Source organism: Psittacula echo (genome assembly GCF_963264785.1).
Source record: "Psittacula echo genome assembly, chromosome: 2".
NCBI classification, from domain to species: Eukaryota; Metazoa; Chordata; class Aves; order Psittaciformes; family Psittacidae; genus Psittacula; species Psittacula echo.
The window spans coordinates 10294020-10317079 of NC_137737.1; the positions used below are offsets into that span (position 1 = coordinate 10294020).

Consider the following 23060-nt stretch of genomic DNA (forward strand, 5'->3'; position numbering starts at 1 on the left):
GAGGGATGTGGCCAAATAAAAGACTTTGGTAAATATCAGGAGAAACACCTAGAGGGATCAGTTGTGGTGTGGTGCAGAGTTCTGATGGAGAGAAGCAAAACCTCTGAGGCATAAGAAATCCTTTAATTAAACTGAACACAACGTTAGAGAGTGTACCAGAGAGAAATTTTCTCTTTAGAAAGATGGACAGGATAACTGAAAAGGTTTTATCATCTGATTAGTGTATTAATTGCTTCTCAAAGCAAATCCAGCCCTGGAAAACATTTAGAAAGTGTTTTCTTTGCGACTGTCCTTACACCTTCAGAAATGTCTGACAAATATTTAACAGGATGGGTTAAAAGGCAGTCACTGTCATTGCTTGAAATTGCTTTGCAGGGAGAGGCTTTTGAGTGGTAGAGTAAGGTCTGGCATGGGTCTGCTCGTAGGGCTGTTCTGTGCCTGCTCAGTGCAGACATACAACCTGCCTAGCTGTGAACTGCATCATTAGGAAAACCTACCTAGCTCTGAGCCAGCTAGTTGGCCTCCCAGAAGCAGTGGCAGTATTTAGATGTGTTTGTTCAGACTGTAACAACCTACTGTTATTCCCTGTATACTCAGGGAAGACAGAGGCTTGTAGGTAGAGCCTAGACTGAGCTTTGTTGCCAACTAAAGCTCAGTTAGGTCCACTCCAGTTTGCAATCACAGCACTGACTGGAAAAGAGCTGAATATTCTGAAAACTTCAGAACATGGGGAGTACGTATCTGCATGTGTTGCTATCTTCACGTGGACCTGCTTCAGACTTACAGCTCAGGCAAGATTCAGTCAAAATAGTATGTGTGGAAGACTTTCATGAACCAAAAAAATATCAAATTGTCCCTTCAAAATGTGCACATATAGCCCTGCTGAGCTCCTGATACCTCTTCTCACAGCTTTTTGAAGCTGTAAACTTTTTTTAGATCCCTGATCAAAATGCACAAGCGGGTCTTGATATCTTTTCTTTCTTTTCTTTCTAATAGCAGTAGTTTAAAATAGAGGATGAGTAGAATGAAAGAAAGCGGAAAATGAGAAGCTCCCAGATGTGATTATGTGTTAGAATAGAGCTATAAAATTTCATATTGTGCCTTACTGTCCTCAGTATTGGTATCCATGAATGTTAGGTCAAGCAATCATGTTAGCCTGTATAACTGATGGGAAGCTCAAAGCACAGCAGAATGTTCCTTAGCCTCATGCTTTATCTAGGCGGCAGTCAAAGAAATGTCTTGTCTCGCATCCTTGCATGTTCCAGATAGCCTATGAGGTTAGTCTGCCCTCGTGCATGCACCCGGCTCCTTTTGACACCTGCATTCTTATTTTAGTGCAATGTGTAACTCTGCTTTTTTGTGCATTCAGTTCCTGCAAAACATTTACAGCTCTTTGTGAAAATGGCTGTGGCTTGCATTTTGAATTATGAATGTGCCCTTTGTTAACAACAGATGCACGAGGCTAAATTCTGCTCTCAGTCATGTTGGGGAAGATCACAGGATCTGATCTTTCACATAGATGTCAGTTCAGGGTAATTCATTTAAGGCATACACTACAGCATTAATAGAGTAGACTGGAGCCCTGCTTTCTGGAGATGGACATATATTCCTTAAAATATAACCTATTCAGTGGATTATGACTTATCACAGCTTGCAGGACAGTTAGTGAGGTGTGTTCTGAACAGACCTGCTAGAACAAGATGATGACTGTATAGTGCCTTTTGTTATGTCTATATCTGTTACGCTGTGTTAGCTTGCCTTTGCCAGGGACCACAGATGTCTGTAAAGAAGAGCTAGAAGTAACACCAGTAGACTTCAAAAATCACTGTCATGATACAAAACAAAGGAATATCCTACTAGGAGAGTCCTAGGGTATGCCAATGCCAAATCTCTTATTGCAAAGCACTATATTACTTGCAAAGTCATTGCTGTTAGTTGGCTACACATTATTCTGTTTGATGGAATGTTTGTCACTTGTTAAAAGCTTGAAGCATTTCACATGTGCAATGGAAGTATTTTCAGTAAAGTAAACTGGATAGCCTGATACCTAATTGAACAGCCCCCTGAGTTGTTTATATATCTTGTGGAAAAGAGAGATGGGGAGAAGGGTTACAGCCCAATTGCAGGGTGTTCTGTTTCTAAACCTGCAATCTCTGCCTATTGAAAAATCAGGCCTTGGAAGATAAAACTGGTTTTCAGCTTTCCAAGTAATCAAGCTCTCTCAGACCTAAAGACTACTGAATGTTTGTTCAGCAACATCACATTTCAATTCAGAGTAGTTGAAGCCTTCCACAAATCAAAACCACAGCAACTGTGTGAATATGATGTGTGACCTTTTATTATTCAAGAGTCTACTCAGTTACATGGAAATGTAGCAAATATCCTGAATTTCACTTAGAAATGTGTTTGAAGTCAGTGGAACACTTGCTAGGGATGAAGTCAGAACTGCTTTGCTGGGCAGTGGCTCTATTTTCCTGAGCTTTCCCTTATGTCTTTCAAAATGTCAGCATGTCAATTACTTGTGTTCATTGCTCCCAAATGGTTTGGTGATCTTTGACGGAAAAGGATTGTAAAGCTAGGTGGTGGTTGTTGCTGCTGTTGTTATTATTTGTTTTCATTGCTGCTATCTTTGCAATACCACTTGTGGAAATACAGAGCAATTTACTTTTGAATTTGGAAACCTGTTTCCATTGGTCTACATGAATATTAGGCATTTGCAAAATCTACTCAGTCTTTATAATTCCTGGACTGATAAAGTTCAGCTCAGTATGCAACACTATAGCTAAGTAAGTAGCAAGGTGCCCTTCAACTGTGGCACCGTTTACAACACTGGTACTTCTGACATGAGAATCTCTTAGAGCATGAGACAGAAACTTTCCTCCAATTACTTCCCAAAGGCAACATCTATTTTATGTGTTAATTTTCTGCCTGTAGTTAATGTGGAGTCTGTATGGTTAACAACAAATACTGACTTCACTCTGCATTACTGTTCCTGGTATCCTATAAATATCTAAGTAGGATGTAGACCTGGTGTAGCAATGCTGGGAGATGCCGAGTTTTGGCGATGTAAACCTGCTGCTTTTCTCAGGCACCAGCCTGAGTGCCTGAAACTGGACCAGGCTGGCATTCCCAGTGGCTGAACCACTGGAAATGTTGCGTGATCTGCCTAGAAAAGCAAAGTAGACATCCATAAATTTAAGTCAGCCATTCCCTTCATAGAGCAGGAGACATACGACTGGAAAGAAGGTTGCAAAACTGAAAGAGGAAGAAGGGTGAGGTATATTGTTTAAAATGTTGAACACAGCTGACCTAAAATGTGCTAAGGATATGTATAGTCTAGCATTCTCCTTTTGATCTACATGAAATGTTCCTGAAATGATGGCATATGCTAGACAATAAATAAACTCCCTCTACAGAAAGTTTCTTCTATTCCTTGTGACATACAGCTCTTGTGCTGAGGCTGAGAAGTTTTAGAAACTGCCAGAAAGAACAATAACAAGGGGAAAAAAGAGAGTATTATCTAGTCATATACCTAGCCAAGTTAGAACTTAATGCACAGATTAAAGGCAGCCAGCTGTTCATAAGAAAACTAACAAGCAGTGGGAAATAATCAGTGACTTACCTGAAGGATCAGTTTTGGGACTAATCTTACTTTTTTCATTAATACCCCATTACCAACAAGAAAAATGAGCTACCGAATTGTATTGTAAGCACAAATTTTGGAGTTTTATACACAATAGGAGGATTTATCTTCAATTTGCTGTCTTTAGGTAATAAAAATTTTTGAATCCCATTGTACTCATTTTGTACATGTAGGCAGTTGTGTAAAAAAGTAGTGAGGTTTTTTTTTGCAAGCATAGCATATATTTGAGGCCTGGTCTCAATTAATTCTGTCCGGTGATTGATATCTGAGATGTAGCTCCACTCTCATCATCCAAATTCTGTTGAGAGCAATTACACATCTCTGCAACTAAGGACAATACTGGAACAAGGATTTTCTCACATAAAGCCTGTCTGAATGCAAGAGAGACAGACTAGCTGTACTGGTTGTATATATGTAAATAAGTTTAATGATTAGAAACACCCTGCAGGGAATTTTCTGCCATCAAGGTTAACATCTCTTTTTTGCTATTTTTGATGCATTTTTCACAGTCACCGTGTGCCGTGGTCCTTAGGTTGCTAGCAAAGGATCATATTAAGATAGTAGTTGATATGGCTGAAATTTGCCAGCCCAAATCCTTGAAGACATCACAGTACAAGTCTTGCTGTTTTCTCCTTGTTTTTCTTACCTTGAGATGATCTTGAGACTTGGCAATCAGTCTGGAAACTGAAGTCGATTCAAATACAGTGTCTGCTTATTAACTTTAGTTCTTTAAAGTGTCTGTCATCCTAGGTGATAAAAAGCAAAAGCTGTTAACCTGAAGCCCTTTCAATTTAAAATAAAACAGAACATGAGACCAACCAAACACCACCCACCCCACCCCCAAACCCCAAACAAACCCCAGTTTCTTTACTGTGCATAAAGCGTTGTGGGATTTGAAATGCAGATAACCTTTCTTGCTTCCTCCCACCTCATAAGAGCTACCTCAGATGGTTGAATTGCAAGGAATACTGCATGCCCTATTTGTTCAGCTTCGTGGAGCGTAGGATTTGTGGTTGGGGCAGCTTTTCTGTTTCCTGTTTTATTCCAGGAGAGTGCTTGACTCTTACTTGCATTGTCATTGGTGCAAGTGCCAAAGGCAGTATTAGTTTTAAGATGCCTTTAAGTGTAGTTACAGCATTTTAGATACAATGCTGTTCTTAGTCTTGGTTCAAAGTGCATCCAAGTCAACAAGACAGACTCTCATTGACATGTCTGGGTTTCATGTGCTTCAGAGACTGGTGCTATTCCAGCACTTTGATTTCCCTTACATGAGCTACCTCATCTCTTCATACATAAATGCACACATTTAGAGAGCAATTCCTATTTCCAAGTTATTTTCCAAGAAAAGCAAGGTACCATAATTGGTCCTATCACTAGGTTAGGATCCAAAGGGCCCAATCAGCTTGGTAGACAAAAGCTTTTCCCAGTGCTAATTACAGAGGGAGCCTGACCGTCAATTAAAACTCTTTTCAGAGAAGGAAGGGCACATAAGGGATATTTCAGAGAAGATCCAAAAAGAGCAGGTGGCTGTCACTTCTGCATTGTGCTCAGTTTTAATCGTGAGATTGGAGAAATAACATGTCTGGGTTGCACAGGGATGTGCAAATGTAGGTCTACTGTCTAAATGCCAGAAATGGGTATGGAGAGATGTGGATTGTACAGATGAGACTGCAGCTCCTGACAGACCTTTCTACCTGTTTTCTCATGCAACACACTTACTTTTCTGCTTTATTTAAAAGTTTTAAAAGATGTCAGTGGTCTTCTGATAAAGGTGTTGCAATGATTTATATTTTAGTGCACTTTCTGACCTGTCGGTGAGTATTTAAGCTGTCTGCTTTCACTCAATAAATCAGAAGATTTATTCCATCCAGTGTGTGTATATGCGTGTGTGTGTATAAACTCTGGGAATTTATCCAGCAAATGGAATATTAACTGTGTTGTTCAGTTTTTGGATGTTTTTTCTTTTGTTTAATGCTTGGGTTTGGTTTCTTTGGCAAAGACAGCATGTTGGCTTTCTTTGGTATTGGTCAAATACCAACTAAACAGACTCCTATTTTGTTTGTTTTAAGTAATTGTCATGATTTAATGAATAATAGACTTTCCTTTTGAAAGGGAGCAACTTCATTAATGCAGAAGAACTCTCATTGCTGCTATCTCAACATCAAATGTATGGTATAACAAAGCTATACTCCACCAGAAGCCACATGCTGCCTCATCAAAAACAAAAACAGGAAACATTTTATTTACTTTGAAAAAGACCATATCAAAATAGAAATAGGGGAAGGGAGGAGAGGCTGCAGCTGCTGCAGTCTGAAGTTTCAACTATAGAGCTCTTATTTTTTAATCTTTTTTTAACACTTGTCAAATTTGACAAGTTCATGGAGCTGTTGGTTTGTGGGGGTGTGCATATGTTTACATATATTTACTGTTTTATTTTCATGCCACCACATAGTTCTTATTTAATAAGTGGTATTACATAAAGTTAGAGGTAATGGTCAAACTGAAGCATTCTTGGTTTGTTTTGCAGTAATGGGGCTTTCAGTTGAGAGTGGATTTCAGTTATTTGGCTTCCAGTGCATATGCTTCAACTATATGAATAAATTCTTTTAGTTAATCTGAGTGGCAGTGCCACTTAATGTGCGACTGGACAAGTGAAAACATCATCCACCCAGAACTGAAGGCCAAGCAATCTGTACGGTATGAGCTTTGTGCTGATGCCAAGCCAAAATTGAGTCCAAATACTGAAAGAAAATGCATTTCACTTCATTATGTATTTTTGGCTATTTAAATATCCAAAATCATTTTCACCAATTACACATATTTGTTTTGTTCTCTACTGCAGAAATCAAAAGGCAGTTCATACAATTAGAGCTGATCAGAAGAGAAGCTGTTCAATACTTGTTGTTCAGCAGTATTTGAAATTCCGAAAAGACATCAGTGAACTGCTTTGCCTTCCATACTTGCATCCTACTCCCAAAATGCAAAAGAGTTCAATTCAATAATTTCCTGTTGGTTTCTCATAGAAACTAACTCCATGTTTTTAATGCCATCTTACTACCTACAGGCCATAAGTTACTGCAGGTAGATGAAATCTATGCAGCTTTTATGCCTATCAGTAGCTCAAGCTATATGTTCTTGTTCTGTCTTTCTCCAGTCCTGTCTCTGTTAAATGTTTTCAAAAACTTCATGTGGCATTCTTGCCTGCTCCATCTTTATCCCATGCTAGTCCTGGTTTCTATTCTGGGAAATGTTTCAGATCAGCTGTGAAACACTGGGTCAGCAATAGAGACAACCACTGTCTGGGTGACTGCCATCTCTGCAGGAAATGTTTCCTAAACTAGTTGGGTTTTTTAGTTTCTGACACTGCTTGAATGCTCTGGTCTTATAACATCACTCTTCTCTTATAGATGAGGTGGTAGAACATGATGTCTGTCATCTGTTAAACTTGATTGTGCATCCACATGTTCTAAAACCTGCAGTCGGACCCTGTAGTACCTTTATGCTCATTGATGCCTCGTCTAGAGCAGCACTTTGCTTGGATCCATGTATGCTTTTTCCTACAGCTGGTTTTCATTATCAATTGTATTGAGTCCAGCTCAGAATGTATTTGCCTGCATATTTGGGTATGAAAATGGTTTGGGAGTTCAAAACATTCAGGTGACTGCAGCTAGTATATGAAGAGTGTGTAAGCTGGGGGTTATTGTCTGAGTGGGAAAAAGTGAAAGAGGATACCAGAGGCGTGGGGCACTGAAAGAGGTTGCCCAGAGAAGTTGTGGAGTCTCCATTCTGGAAGATGCTCAACCTAGGCTGAAAAGGGCCTTGAACCTATGTACATCTAACCTACTCTTGAATGAGGGGTTGGAACAGGTGACTCTGAAAAGTCCCTTCCAGCTGAAATAGTTCTGTGAATCTGTGGCTCTTACTCAGTTGCTCTGTGGGGTACTGGAATGACTAGGTTTGGGCAGGTGAAAGGGCAGGTGTGGTCTAGGGGAAGGAGAATGTGTAGAAATACCATTTAATTTGTATAGGTTCCTTAAATTCTACTTGTGCTGTGATTTTGAAAGGCTCTATAAGCTGTATCCCTTCTTCTAACTTGAGGATATATAGTTATCCTGTGTCTGTCATTAACACTACACATAAGAGCATGTGTTGAGACTGATACCTCAAAATTGAGCCTCAGTGCAACAGGAATTGTTAAAAGCCTGATCCAGACATCACTGTTGCAACTTAGTGACCACAGCCAGATAGATGCAGACTTCAAAAGACAGATTTGAATGGCCTGCCATTAGGAGAGTCCTGGAGATAGAGTACAAATTAGAGTATTTTATGTATTCTGTTCTAATTATACTCTCATGCTCAGAAAGATTAGAGAAAGAACAAACATGACTTCCTTTTAAGAAGAGATTAATAAGCACATGGGGGAATGGACACCTACACACTGCTTTCTTCATATACACAACATGCTGTGAAGCTTAATATTTCTAAAAATGGGAGAAATGCTGAGATGTTCAGATTGACATTTCAGTGCCTGTCTGATTTGTGTGTCTGTCTGAAATATAGGGTTCAATAATCCTATTATGTGTGTCTGGCACACTCCTTCTTTAGCGATGTGCCTTCCATAACTGCTATAATAAGACAGAACAGCCAAAGCCTAAATCTGTGTGTCTCATCCTGTCACTCAGCAAAGTTATACTGTCATCAGAAGCAATGTATTGTTTTCTTTCCTGCTGTGTGGTATTGAGTTTTCTAACCTTTCTTAAAGTTAAATTTGTTTGGCTTTTTAACTTTTTGCCAAAGGTTAATGTTATTAAGTTGAGCAGGTAGCTGTAAAAACTACGAGCCTTATTGCCTACCTTGCAGTAGTTGTACTGTCCTTTTATTAAACCCTAGCTGCATCGGAAAGCTCTGTCTTCTAGATTTTTGTCATTCAGGAGTAATATGGTGAAAGTTGACAAGCACTGCATTTGAACTGTTGTCCAATTCTGTGGTATCAAGTATTGTGTTTGATATGTCAGGAGCATTAGATTTATCATAAACTCTCTTACCATCAGTGAACATCAACTGCACAGGCATTAATTCCAGCTTGCTGTAGAAAGGATGCAGGAAGATGCAAGTGCTGCTGCCTGTCTTCTTCTCCAGCACAGCCTGACCATGCTAGTCTCTGCCACTGTGGCAAAAGGAGATCTAAAGTCTCTGCTAATTCCAGAGGTGGTTATCTGCTTGATGTGGAAAGAGAAAAAGAAATTAGTTAAACTTGAAGGAAGTGGTGACACTCTGTCAACATTTTTCAGTATGATCTACAGCAGTACTTGTATAAAGTATCAGAGGTGCAGACAGTGAGTGAACAGTTTCAGGATACAGTAGCAGGTCTGAAAGTGGGATGTCCATGTGTGCTGTATCATGGTGTTCTTCTAGAGCTGCAGTTAGTGACGGTCAGTGCTCTGCAGCAACCACGCTGACATCACCTTGCCTTGCAGTTGCTCTGAAGTATTTTTCTTATCAAAGAATGTGCTGAGAAGCTAGTTAAGAACTAACTTCCAGTTGAAATACTTTTAACAGTAGAAAGCATAAAATAATAAATAATAATTGAAGTTGTTATAGGTCAGCACTTCAAAAATACATGTATAAAAAACCAGACAATTTGGTCTTCCATGGGTGGGAAGCAGAACTGCAGTCTATCTGTAGCTACCAAACGCTGACTGTCCAAGGAGGAGATCAGGTTTGTTAATGACTGCAGGAAGGAGTATTTCAAAGTGCTGGGGGAGAGTGAGGGTTAAATCTTTCATTTATAAATTGGTGTCTATAAACCACTTCTACCAATGCCAGGAAGCCAAGCTATGGCCCTGGCAAAAGATGAAAGATCTTCTTTCTCTCCTGCTAATTTAAGAGCGCAGGTTCTGCCTTTTCTCCCAAGCTCAGCAGTAGCTGTCCTTGCCATTGATTTAGTCTTTGTCTGTCACATTCTCGTGCTGTTCAAAGGCTGATTGTGAAAGACTGGGGAGGTTCTGTTTGTTCACAGTTTCTCACAGCTTGGTCTTTCTTACCACTATCAATGCCAATAACAAGACTGTGTGAGCACCCTGTTCTTAGCGAATGAGACATCTTTTCATTTAGAGTGGCTTTGATTAACAAATTCCCTTCTCTAGTTCTCAGAACCAACTGTGAACTTTCTGGGTGGGCCCGAACATCCGTATATCTTTCCTGGGCTCCTTTGGTGTCTCTGTCTGGTGTTGTTCAACTCACTGTTCATTACTGGCTCCAGATGGCTTGTGTTCCTTCTCCCCCTTCCTGTGTTATGCTTTGGCCCTTCCTGGTGAAAGGAGACATAGCAGCTTTTCAAATTATTTGATGCTTACCACTGAGTCTAGGCTTTAGCTGCATCTTCCCTAGCTTTTTCATGGTGGCAGCAGCTTCACTTCATCAAGGGAGGTCTTTGATCATATAAGCTGTTACTGCTATATGATGCTTCACCTTAGCCAGCCTGTTATTACTGCTTGAAAAGGTATTTAGAGCAGTATTAGGTATCAGAAAGGCTACTGCTTTTGACCAGTTTTCTTTCTGAAGGTTCTGAGGAGGGAGGAGAAGTGGTATAATAAAAAGCTTTTTGTTATCTCCTCCTTTATCTCTTCCACTTTATCCAAATCCCCTATTGTGTTGCTTGGTTTTATGTTCATTCTGGCTGTGCAGGGAAGCATTTCAATGATAGTGTGTGTCTTCCTATTGGACCCTCATTATTTTGTTGTATGCAATCCACTAAACTCCATCCATGCACTGACTGGGGAAATCAGTCTTCTGTACTTTATTTTTACCACTAAGGTAGAGGCAACTTTAATATGTTGGGGTGTTTTTCTGATGTAACGAAGAATGTACTTTATACACACATGCTCACGTATGAAGATTCTGTAGTCTGAATGCTTCTCTCTTATCAGCTGTTACTGCGTATAGCAGAAACATAAAATCTGTCAGATAAAGACAAAGCTAGGAGGCTTTTAAGGAGACCTTGAAGTTGTAGGAGGGGGAACCTCTAAATCCAGCATATATGGTTCTTATTTTAATTTACGATGCTGTATTGGGTATTTTATATCCTTGAAATCTCTTTGGATAGTGACTTTATATGGCAGATATACTCCACTTTTCCTTATTCAGCTTTTTATCAGAGACTTAGGAATTGCTTTAGCTCTCAATTAAGAACACTGAACTCCTGCTTTTCTCCACTTTAACATGCTTTCATCCATATTACCCCACTGCAAGGAAACTGTATCCCTGCAGATTAACTAGTGCAACTGCACTGGTTCTGGGAAGCCTGAACACTTTGGTATGCTTATGTTTATATACATTTGAATATATGTAGCAGAAATGTAGTAACTGCAGCACCAGAGGACCGTTATTTTCCTGGTCTTCAAATTTCCCGATCACCTGGGGCTCACTATAACAAAACTTGTCCATCCAGCAGAGCATTGTACAACATGCTCATCCAAACTCACAAACATACTCGATGGGTTTTGAATATCTAACTCTGTGCCTATTAAACCATTGTTTCATAGTAATGTGTTCAGTTGGGACTTAGGTCTTTGGGCTCTGTAAGGGTAATAGTCTTCTACTTAATTCTTTATCTCAATGGAGAGACTTTAAGACACATTGACAGCAGTTAATTTCACCAAAGACAATATTAGTTCTTGTAATTGAAAGATGACTGACACTGGGGATTTTCCTCTCCATTTTTCTGCTTCTTCACTAGGGATGTGAATTAATTGAGACGGTGGATCAGGACATCACAGATTTCACCAAGTGCCTTCAGATACTCCAGAAAAAGATAGAGAAGAAGGGTCTCCAGGTAAAGGCAAAACATCTTTTGTCTCTATTCCTTAGTAATTACTCTTCCTCTCCATGTATTTTGGTTTATTTTTTAAGTTTATACTGAAATGAAACTGTTTTCTGTAGCCTTGCCCTTCTGTGGTTTTGCCGTAATTTACTGCACACCTTCTAAGCATTGATGCTTCTGCTAAGAGGAATTACACAGTGTGTCAGTGAACAAGGGCTGGCTTTCTTAAAAGGCAGCTCGTATTGATTTCTGTTAATGAACTACCCAAAGTGCAGAATTGGTGTTGTGGCTGGTGTTCAAAGCAAGAGTCCCACTTTGGCAAGTAAATATAATTTCAAGTCTTGGCACACTGAGCCTTGATGTTCATCTCCTTCCTCTCCCTTTCCCAAAGGTGAGTTGATGGGGACGGCAGTCTTCCTGCCAACATTACATATGGTAAGCAATACCTCCTTCTGCAGAAAGTTCCCCTGGAATCAAAAGGAACCTTTGCAGAGCAAGCTGTGTACTAAACTTAAAAGGAGCCATATGGAGTTGCCAGCTGCTCATTTTATTCGAAAGGCAACGGAGGCAATGTTCCCCCTCCCATTCCATAATTTGGTTTTGGAAGCCCACTATGTTTTTGTCTTTCTGAGACATGAAGTTAAAATTCCTCGGGTATTTCCAACAGAATGAGTTGGTGGCAGATGTGCTCTTGGGATTGCTGCCCTTTCCTCCCCATCAAGTAGTCGTTCATAAGGGCTGAGCTCTCTCTTCCACTCTGTACCTATAGGTGAAAGGAATTGAGGGGAAACAGCTGCTGCATCCTCTTAGCAATAGTGAGGGCAATAGACATGCAAGAAAATGAAAACAGCCTCATATGATGGAAGGAGATGTGTAAACCTCCTCTTTTCCCATTTTCATGGTAGCAGGATAGGAAAGTTGCCTGATTTCCTGAGATCACTGTACTCCAACAAAGCAGCAAGAGATGGAAATGCCAATACCACTCCCTCTTTCTTTACTCTCCTCACTTCAGGCTGATAAATAATTAACCTGGTTTTGCTTAAGCTATTTTGAAATGTCTTGATCTTCTGAAGGAAATATGGGACATTTCAGACTGCTATTGCACAATGCCCATCTGCAATTGCATCTCCTCTTGCCACCCTCAATACATGCCGTTGTTCATGAGAGTTTTTTTCCCCAATCAGTATAGATAGAGAGGGGTTTCTCTATATACTTCTCTTATCCATCTGGCTGTGAGTCAGGAAACTCTTTATGTGATAGCTTTTTGCCCCCTATAATTTATCATTGCAAGAGCACAGAGGGGTAGCTTCCCAACTAGGACACAAAGGATAATGGGTGCCATTGGAACAGGTGACCTATGCTTAGGATTTGTTTTGACTTTGGCGAGTAAGGTGCTTCCCTCTTAACAGAATTACCCTTAGAATGAAGGAGAACTTGAGTGTTTCCTGGATTTGGTTCATTATCAAATCCCAGCTATTGCTACAGAGGGATTCTTTTTTTAAGGTATCACAAGAGGTTTTATAATGAATAATCAATGTGTGATTAAAATAAGAGCAATGGGAACATGACAGCTACAGATGTGTTTCAACTGTAAGTAGCCTATTTGTAAAATCTTGAATTCCTTGATCACTCTCCTAGGTAAAGCCTTGTTAAGTTGGCTAAAGGATACGGCATTGTAATCCTTGATATTTTGTCAAGTACAAGCCAGAGTGTAATTGCAGTAATTGCATAGTTATGCCAATGCACCAAACATAAGATTTCAGTTCAGTTACGTGTAAGATGTGCTTTAAATACAATCAGGAGGTTTTCAGAGGTGCAAGATGTAGCACAGATATGTTTTCTAAAGTTAAGTACTGTGTTCATTCAGCCCTAGCTGCTTCTTACTTGCAGTGTCTCTTTCATAAAACCTTAGTGAGATGCTATGAGGTGATTCATGCACACTAGCAAAGCATGCACTTCTAATTTTGGTCTTCTTCGTATTCTGACATAAGGAATTCCAAGAAGTTTTTGATTCAACATAGACAAGTATGTGAAACTTAAGCAAATGCAGCCGAAAACTGTGTCACAATTGCATAAATAACTAGTTGGGGTTCCAGTTTGCCCTGTTTTCAAAGTATTAGGTATCATTCATTAGTAGAAGGCTTGGTAATTGTTCTGGATGTCCTTATAATGCAATGCTTAGCTTGATGGCTGGTCTCCAGGTACCACAGAGATTCTGAGTGCTTGCAACATATACTGGCCTTAGTTTATAGATGCAGTCTTTTGGCCCCTCTGAAACTCCAGCCTCTTTAAATACCTGCAATTGCACAGGTAATGTGCTGACATACAAAATGTCAAGTGATGAGAAAAAAGACTGTTCAAGCCATAGATCTAAAATGTTTGAGGAGAATGCAAATTTTCTTCAGAGCAGAAGGCTACCATGGAATTCTGTGGTCACCTAGGAAGTACATACAATTGAGAAGCAAGGAAGGTCCAGGTCTGAAATCTAGAAGTGGTTAGAGAAGGGGGTTTTCATCTGCATTGGTATTTTTGTCCAAAAGTACAAATTTGCATGTCACAATGACAGTGTTTTCCCTTCTGGAAAGAAGTACCATAAAAGCTTTCCTTTTAACTGAGAGTATTCACTAGCTGGAATATGTCTTCCTGGTTCCAGGGAAAATACATCTCCAACTTTAATTTTTACCCACTTTGGTTTATCCAGAGCACTTGACAAAGAGCAGTATGGGAGACACTACAAATCTGTTTCCCTGTGATTTATAGTTGAAGTAACTAAACAAGGAAAATCTCTCTTTAGTATCTTTAAAAGAAATATATATTGATACTACAGTCATGCTGTGTTTGCTGCTCTTTCTGGGTAGCAATATGTTAAGCTAGGAAATGAATTACATTCAATGTATATACAGTCCTGTGACATAGTTTATCTGGATTAAATTCAGCTGTAAGGAATGAGGTATACGAAACAGATGATTCCCTGTTGGTTAGAGAGTAAGTTATTTACCTGATATATTGAATGGATAAAATTTCTGCTCTGATCTGTCAGTCACCTCTACGGAAGCTCGATGTCATGGAGTTTTTTGAGCTCACATGAACGCATGGAGGAGGCAATACTTTGTTCCAAAGGAATTGAAGTTTGTGTAATTTACTTTCCATGGCTCTACACCTCCGTCCTCCTCATCTTCTCCCTTCCTGTTCACCCAAATAGCATTTGATATCGGAATAAAGTAGTGAAAGATAATCATGTTCAACAGCTTTCTCAGAGGTCACCTGAGTGGGAGAGAAGGTGAGATAGACACTCAGTGCCCCCACTGGAGAAAAGGCTGCAAACTTAGATTTTGCTAGTTGTTGGAAAATTCAGTTTGAGAAAAGGCCTTAGAAAAGCCTTTACCACTAGAAAAGATGCAACTGGAGTTGACAATCAACTGAGACACAAATCTGGAAGAAAACCACCTTGTTATCTGTATATCTGTCTTGTAGAATAATTAGCCAAATTCATAACTGCTCTTCCCTTATGTCTGAAATATAACTTCTTACAATAGTTTCTGAATCCTCAGGGTCACTCACTTCTGGTTTACATTGCATAGCCAAGTCATGCAGAGAGCAGCACTGGGGTCATTTTGTGATAATCTAAGTCACCTAATTATATGTATTTATAATTACATACTGCAGTGAATATTAGAACAAGCAGTAATTACATACTGCAGTGGATGTTAGAACAAGCAGTACCCTTTATATGTGCAAGCTAGAATCAGTCTTAATTTTCCCTCTCCAAAGCCCTAATTCATTTGTGAATCACATTGTATTGGATAGGTGAAGCAGTGAAATACCAACAACAGAATGTGACTCCTGAAGTTTCTTTCCAACCTAAAGGCTGTTAGATACTTCTCTTTCTCTTTCTGAATGACTGTGAGTATGCATGCATGCACATGTATGTATATAAATGCACACATTTTCTTGCATTATACCTTCCTGGCCTTTATATGATGCTTTTTTAATGTCTTAATAACTCTGTCTTTATTTCTGCTGTATTTTTCTCTTCCGGTGTTTATGGTCTATTGAACACTTAGGCGTGCAACATTTTGCTTTACTGCTTTAATCACTATTTTATCTGTTCTGTGGTTATCTGGGTACTTCCCTTTCTTCATTACAAGACCTTCAAGTAAACTTATTTACAGTAATTTCTGTCTGGTTCTACTTTCTCTTCTTAATTTTCTCCCATGTAACACAAGCTATTTCAAGAAAACATTTGAACTGGCAATGTGGTAGGCATGCTTACAGTATCTCTTACTTAGAAATCAACATATCTTGCATTAAAAGTGAACATTACTATCTTCAATTTGCAGGCTGGAAAGCTGAAATACAGAAGCAGTAACTTGCCCACAGTCTCCCAGCATGCTAGTGGTACAGCTGGGGAAGATACTCCTACTCCCAGCCTTCATCAAGTGTTTTTTTCATAACAGTGTCCCTGGTTTGACTCACAGGCAGCTCATTGCAGCTCACGGCAGTGAGAAGTGTGTATATCAATTATGGAGTTCTAAGAGAATCCTCATAATGTAAAGATAGATTTAAGCCATTATCTTTATCTCACAGTTACAAACTCAGCTTTCTTTAACTGTTTCATCTAAAATACCATTTAGTCTTAAAACTAAACTCTGGGACTTTTCATTTAACTTTATTATCTTTTCTGCTTAAAAAACAGTTAAAGCAGCTCATTTGGTTATATGGGCTGAAGATATAAAAAATGAATTTTATTGAAACCTACATGCCTTCTAGTGGTTTACTGTTAGGGTGTTTAAATTGATAAAAGCATCAGTGTCAAGATGAAAAGTGAAGAAATCCAAACCAACTCTTCCTAGAAACCCTTTCAGTAAAGGGATACTATGCTAACATTTCCATTTTAAAATTGCACTTTAAAGGTTCAATCTGTCAGCAGTCTAAGATATTACTTCTTTTAAGTGAATGCAAACATTCTTCTCTTTGTTCTTTTAAAGAAAGCATCAAATCAGTCTGCTTTCTTTTCAGTTGAGGGAGGCTAAACTAAACATAATGCTAGTGAAGTCCTGTGTTTATAAAGTGCTGAAGGGAAGACAGTGAAGTGATGTTCACATACCATCTTCAGCTACGCAGTGTTCAGACAGGTTAAGCACCCCAGGTTGTCTTTACACGAAGAAAAAGACCCTGAAGGAAAACAGAAAACACTCTAAAATGAAAATCAGGAAATTTCATGCCAGATCACTACTTGTTGTAATTTCTGAAAACTTTTGGATACCCATAACAGTAGCAGGAGTGGCTTTTAAAGGAAAGCCTAGGAATGAGGACAGGCTGTTTCAAGGATTTCGGAACAGGGAAGTAACCAAATACCATAAACAGAGGGAGAGGCAGTCTGGAAGATACCAAAGCTGGTATGGAACTGGAGTGTGAAGCTTTTACAAGGACCTTCACGTTTGTGGCTCTACCTCCAAATTCCATATAGGACACAGGGCTAAGAGTGAACCTATTTAGTTTTGGTAGCAGTGTTGAGTTTTTCTTCTTAATGCCTCACAGGAAGAGAATAGAAAATGCAAATGAGATTTATTTTAGGGGAAGTTAAATATGTGTAATGAAAAGGTTTCTATACTGTCAAGTGCTGTATCAAAAGGTTTTCATGAGTCATTAACAGTAATCCTCTTCATAAACCTTTGTCAGAAACAAATGGATCTAAAACGTTTCCTGAAAATTCTCACTTAAAAATGTAGAATTTCATAATAACTTTCAACAGGAATAAATCCCTCCTATAGGGTGTACAGACATATCCTTGAGTGATGACTATTTCAACTCTAAGGTCCATATGCACTTTCCAGGAGTGTAGCATCTAACCCATCTATCCTACTGTTGAAGTATTTTGAGGCTTCCCATTGTACAGGTCTGGCAACGTACATTTCTTCTAATATAGGATATCAGAACTAGTCAGTTCCCAAAGAGAAACAACCTAATTTCATGTGAAGGAAGCAGGCTGTCTACCTGTTCCACTACAGCTGTGGGCATCAAGACACACTGAGTATCTTTCTGTTAGAATAATTTCATGCAAAATGGATGTCTGCAAGAACACAGCATGTCACATACTGAGTTTTTTCCTATGTAATCCTTTATGCCCTACAGGGGCCTGTATTTGGTCTATGAAGATAATTTAAAGAAAAAAAAGCAGAAGTGGAGTGGGATTTCTGGACACTGCATTGATTTTTGCTTGTTGGAAGTTGATTGGGATCTTGGATGTCAATTTTCCTTTTCAGAGTATTCCCACTGTTGAAGAGGCAGGAGCACAAGCTCAGCAGAGGTGGGGACTGAAACGTCTTCATAGCAGAGCTGCACGGTCAGCCCGACTTTGCCAGTTCTGATGCTCACACTCTTTTTACTCAGCTACTCTTTGAGTTTGTCACTGCTAAGGAGGAGACTCGGGGATGGTCTCTTCAGCTTGCCGAAAGAACCCATTGAGCTTCCCTTTTAAACAACTGCATAACTAAGCACTAAACAATTAAAGCTCAATATTTTGTGCAAATTAAATGTGTGCATAAAATGTTTACAGCTTCACAAGCGCCTCCAGTTTAAGAAATCATGCTTCATTTCTTTTTAAGCACATGGCTAAATTTATATGGTCTAGAGGACAGTGCAGAAAAATGAAAGAGCTACTGTAATGGGTGTAGTCTGACATTATTCAGGCTATGTTTAGCTTACCTCCTATAAATACTGAACCTACTCTGAAAAGGCAAATTGACTTCTAAGATCCTAACCCACTTCCTTCAACATGAGAATATCTCCAGCCTCTTAGAAACAAATTCAAAACTTCTTTCTGCAAATCTGCATGGAAAAATAAAACCGAAATTCATTCTGTACTGCCCAAGTATTCAGTGAAATCACTCGTAAGAGGAGCTATTTGCAGAATAGGGCCTGAGAGACACCACAAACATTTTCTGTCTTTAGTTTCAGATCTTATATCTGTCCCTTGAGTATAATAGGACAGGCTATTATCCCCTTGTTCGTCATGAAGATTAATGTTCAGACCAGCTGAAAATATTACTGTTCTGTTGGGACCTATTGGGAGATCTTCAGACCTGTGTGAACTCAAGTTTAAACTTTTTAAATAGCAGAGCTAACATCTCGCCCTGGTTAGGCATAACTGCCTCCTGTCATTATGTCCTTTGCAGTGCTGCTGCCAGAGAGGGAGGATGCCCCGCAGCTCCCTGTTATTTGTGGCATCTTTTATACAGACTTTACTGCTAAATGTTAAGATATGCAGGGGAAGCGCCTGAGCCATTAATTTTTTCCAGATGAAGTAAATAAACAACCAGCATCACCCTTTAATGCAAATGGAGATTTTTCCATTTTCTGTATTTTCATAGAATCACAGAATGGTTTGCACTGGAAAGGACCTTAAGATCATCCAGTTCCAGCCCCCTGCCATGGGCAGGGATGCCTCACACTGTACCATTTTGTACAGAATGTTTTCCCTGTGATTCTTTCCTTAAAATCTGATAGCTGAACGTGACAAAATTGAAATCAAAATAGGCAGAAAGTTAATTTTAAAGCCACATCTGGTTTAGGAGGTCAAGCGAAAAGATCTCATCTCTCACAAGGCTGAAACTGACTTTCTCTGTTCATCTGGGTATAAGCACCTGTGGGCTGCTGACAGTGTTTTCTGTAGTGACCCTTATTTATAGAAAACGTACCCCACTGCCTTGAAACACCACAGGTGTGTTTGGCCTCCTCTGCGGGCTTTCCAAGGCTCTCAGACCAGCCTCTAGGCAGGAGCTGGAACAAAACCTCAGGTGTGGTGGGAAAGGGAGCTGTGAGCTCGGACACGTCTCACGTTCTCCTCACCCTCTGGAGAAGCAGAAATACTCATGAGTTAGGCGGTGAGGGTCTTCAGTTCGGCTGAAGTAGGGACTTGTACCGGGTTTTGCGCCTAAACGCTGCCGGGGGCGGGCGAGGTCTCTCTGAGGTGAGGCGAGTCCAGTCCGGCTCCAGCCGGTTCCAGCCGCCCCACGGCGGGGCACAGCGCAGCCCCTCAGCCGCGGGCAGGCGCCTCGTGCACAGCGCCCTCGGCTGAGGAAGGGCGGGCGGTGCCCGGCGGGGAGCGCTGAGGGGACGAGGGTGAGGAACGGCCCGGCCAGCCCCGAGGGCAGAGCGGCAGGAGGGGCTCCCGCCGCCCCCCGCAGCGGTTCCAAGGGGATTCCCCCCCCGGAGGGAGGGGATGGAGAGCTCCTGAGGGAGCTGCAACCTGTGCGGAGCCCGCAATGGAGCAGGTACCCAGCCAGAGAAGGTCGATGTGCCCTGAAGGAAGCTGCAGCCTGTGGAGAGGAGGCCACACAGCGCCACTCTTGTGGCAGGAGCTACAGCCTGTGGGAGACCCACGTTGGAGCAGTTTGCTCCTGAAGGATTGTACCCCACTGAAAGGACACCACACTGTAGCAAGGGAAAAACACGATAAGGAAAGAGAGGCAGAGAGGAGTGGGTATGGGCTGATCACAGCCCACCATTCCTTTATGCTGCTTGTGGAGGGAGGAGATACAGGAGCTAGGAATGACATTGGGCCTGGGAAAAAAGGAGTGGTTGAAAGATGGCTTTAGTTTTGTCTTCTTTTTTTTTCTCTCAAACTTGATTTTTAATTGGTGATAAATTAATTTCCTCAGGTACCTGGTAATTAACAATCCTCTTGTCCTTGTTGTGACCCATGAGGTTTTTCATCTTACTTCTCCCCGTCCTGTTGAGGAAAGGAAGGGAGGAGCTGGGGTGGGTGCCTGGCTGCCAGCTGAGGTGAACCCACCACAGGACTGTATAGGAAATCAAAGAGGAGTTGTCAGAGCTCATGGGGCCATGCAGACATGCAGGGTCTCATTGATACATGTCCTGGGATATGTATCCTCATTGTGGGCTAGCAGGCAAAAGTGATCCGTCAAGTATGGAGTAGCCAGGGACGTTCCTGTACAAGAATGTCTCTCTGCCAGTATGCTGCAGCAGGAGCTGTGGTCAGGGTAAGGCTGCCTCATCTGGATCCTGGTCTGTATCCCTTCGGGGGAATAACAGAGGCTTTTAGGAAGAGTCTTCGCAGCCAGAAGCTTCTCTGTGCAGTGCCCTTCCCACCTGCTGCCTCTGTGGAACTGATTTAACCTTTAGCGCAGGCTGCAGGCTAGCTCTGGTTGAGGAGTGTGGGGTGACAGGGGACCTGCTGGGAGGGATGTGGTAGGGTTGTAGTTGTGTTGTCCCGCTGACTTCGTGACAACATGGAAATCTGATGGAGGGAGAGGAAGGAAAGCTACTTCAGTAAAGACTGACAGAGTTCAGTGAAATGTGAAATAGCTCACAACGAACACATTCTCTTGAAGAATATAGGATCATTTTTTTCCCTCCTTTGAGTTGTTCATTGATGAGAGTTTATAGTTAGTTTTTCCCCTTTTTTTAACTGCTGAAGGCAGTATGTGAAGAAATTAAAAACACAGCATGTGCCAAACACAGCTTTTGGCACTAGATGCGAGTGGATATGAGATCATGAAAGAGATTTTCTAGACCATTTTAGCATAATCTTTTGAGGGCCTCTTGCATTACTGCTAACAGAAATCCTGGGCTTGCTTTCTTAGGGATATGATAGTTTACAGTGATTGGTTTTACATTTCCATAGGTGTGGTACTGCAGTACATACTGTGGATTACAGTGGTTCAGCTGTGGGAACAAAGGTTAGCCTGATGTTCATGAATGTCTTTTCATGTTGTTTTAAAAGACGTAAAGATTTTATGATTTTTCAGAAGACACGTGATTGATTGGTCTGGAATCCTTCTTCATGCGCAGAATATATGTGTTGGGGTCAAAACCAGCACATATTTTCCTCCAAAACCTCAGTGGACAGATTGCTCTTAAGAGTTTTAGTGCACTTCTGGCTACTCACAACAGCATGGTAGCAGTCTGGAGTAGGGGCTAGCCCTTTACCCAGAAAATTTGAGTCAATAAGGAATTCTAATTACCCTGATCTCAGATGCAGCATCAGTTGTCAAGCTGTGCTCCAGCTGATTGGCTATAGTAGAGTGGGAGTTATTGCTGTCCCTCCTCTGAGGCCCAGGGAGTCCTATTTGATGAGGCCATTTAGGGATATTCAGCACAAGACCAGGCAGTCAAATCCAGATCACTTGGGGTTGAGCAGTTCACATGGATTTTGTAGAGCTGGTACAATATAAAGATTAGTGGAATCAGTGAGGTGACAAGGAAGCTGATTGAAGGTTATCAGCTCAGGTGCATGGACAGGAAGGCAGCCTTTAGCTGAGAGCTTTTGTTCCTGTGAAGAGATAGAAGACTGAAGCCACGAGTGAATTCTGGCTAAAGAGGATTCTACCTGAGCAAACTTCAGATGCTGCTGTGTGGCTGGGCATATCTTTCCTATAGCAAGTGAATGCCATACCTTTTACATAAAACCCCGAGCTAGCGGACCAGTATAATCAACTAAAATGGACAATATCTTGCTATATATTTATTGTTGGGTTGTGAGATTTTAATAGTTCCTTAAATTTACATTGCTATTTTGTGGATGATATGAAAAAATGACTGTGACCTGGCCAGCACAAGAGCTCTAATATAACTATGAGAGAATGAGCTGAAATCTAATCTGGTTCATTTGTTATCAAGGAAAGTGCTTACTGTATTTTAAAGTGTTCAGTAGTGAAGCTAAGGCAGAGACCAGAAAGGATATGTGCAGATTTTCAAACCACATCTTGAGTTGACAGAATTGCCTTCTGAAGGAAAAAATGCTTTTCTTGTAAACTAGTCAAAATTGATAAGGTGTCAAAATGATAAAGCAGTAATAATTATAGCATTCACACTGCTGCTTAATTGTTTTTCAGCATATACTTCAATATATATGTATCTTAGCATCTAATATACTTCAGTACATGTTACAACAATAATTTTATTTTCTAGATCATATTTCTCTAAAATTTTAAATTAAAGGAATAGGCCTGTGAATGGTAGGGAATTCAGAAAGGCTGTGAAAGGTGAAAAGATACCAGTGAAGTGAGAAAGTGATGAAAGGGAGCTATGGTCAAAGCAGATACGACATCTGATCTGTAATTGGCATATCTTAGGTATTACCAGTGGATGGTCTCACAGGGAGGGCGGGTTTGTTCATGGCTCCAGAGCTTTTACAACGTCTTGATTACTGTTGCCTTCACTTTACAGTTCACATTACAATGCTAGATACTGCAATGTTTTCACTCACCCCAGCCAGTTCCCAGCTTCCTGTGTCCTTTCACCGTTCTCCTTAAATAAACCTTCCTCATTCCTATACTGGAAATATTCTTCGTATTTAACCCATCCATGCCAGAAGAAGGCATGCCACATGAACCAGTTTTGGGAGAAAGATAGCATTTAGCAAGCCTGCAAACATTTTACAGCAAGTTGTCTATTTCAGTAGTCTCTGTGAGAGTAGAAGCAGGAACCTAAGCAACTTCATTCTGACGTGATGCTCATCAGCTCCCCTTGGTTACTGTACTCTCTAAATTATAGATTAGAGGAGAAGGAAAAAATACATCACTGAATTGCCATCACAATGTCTTTTTTTATGCTTCCCTTCTCCTTCCA

General features: G+C 40.6%; 1 protein-coding gene across 1 annotated transcript in view; it reads left to right on the forward strand.

The window, feature by feature from the left end:
* The window catches only part of TPK1 (thiamin pyrophosphokinase 1), a gene marked incomplete at both ends in the record, with an annotated part of 286248 nt that overhangs the window by 160210 nt on the left and 102978 nt on the right, over positions 1-23060 (forward strand). The window contains one exon of the mRNA XM_080611270.1: positions 11382-11477. Within this exon, the coding sequence (XP_080467396.1) occupies positions 11382-11477 (96 nt within the window). The remainder of the gene's footprint in view (positions 1-11381; positions 11478-23060) is intronic.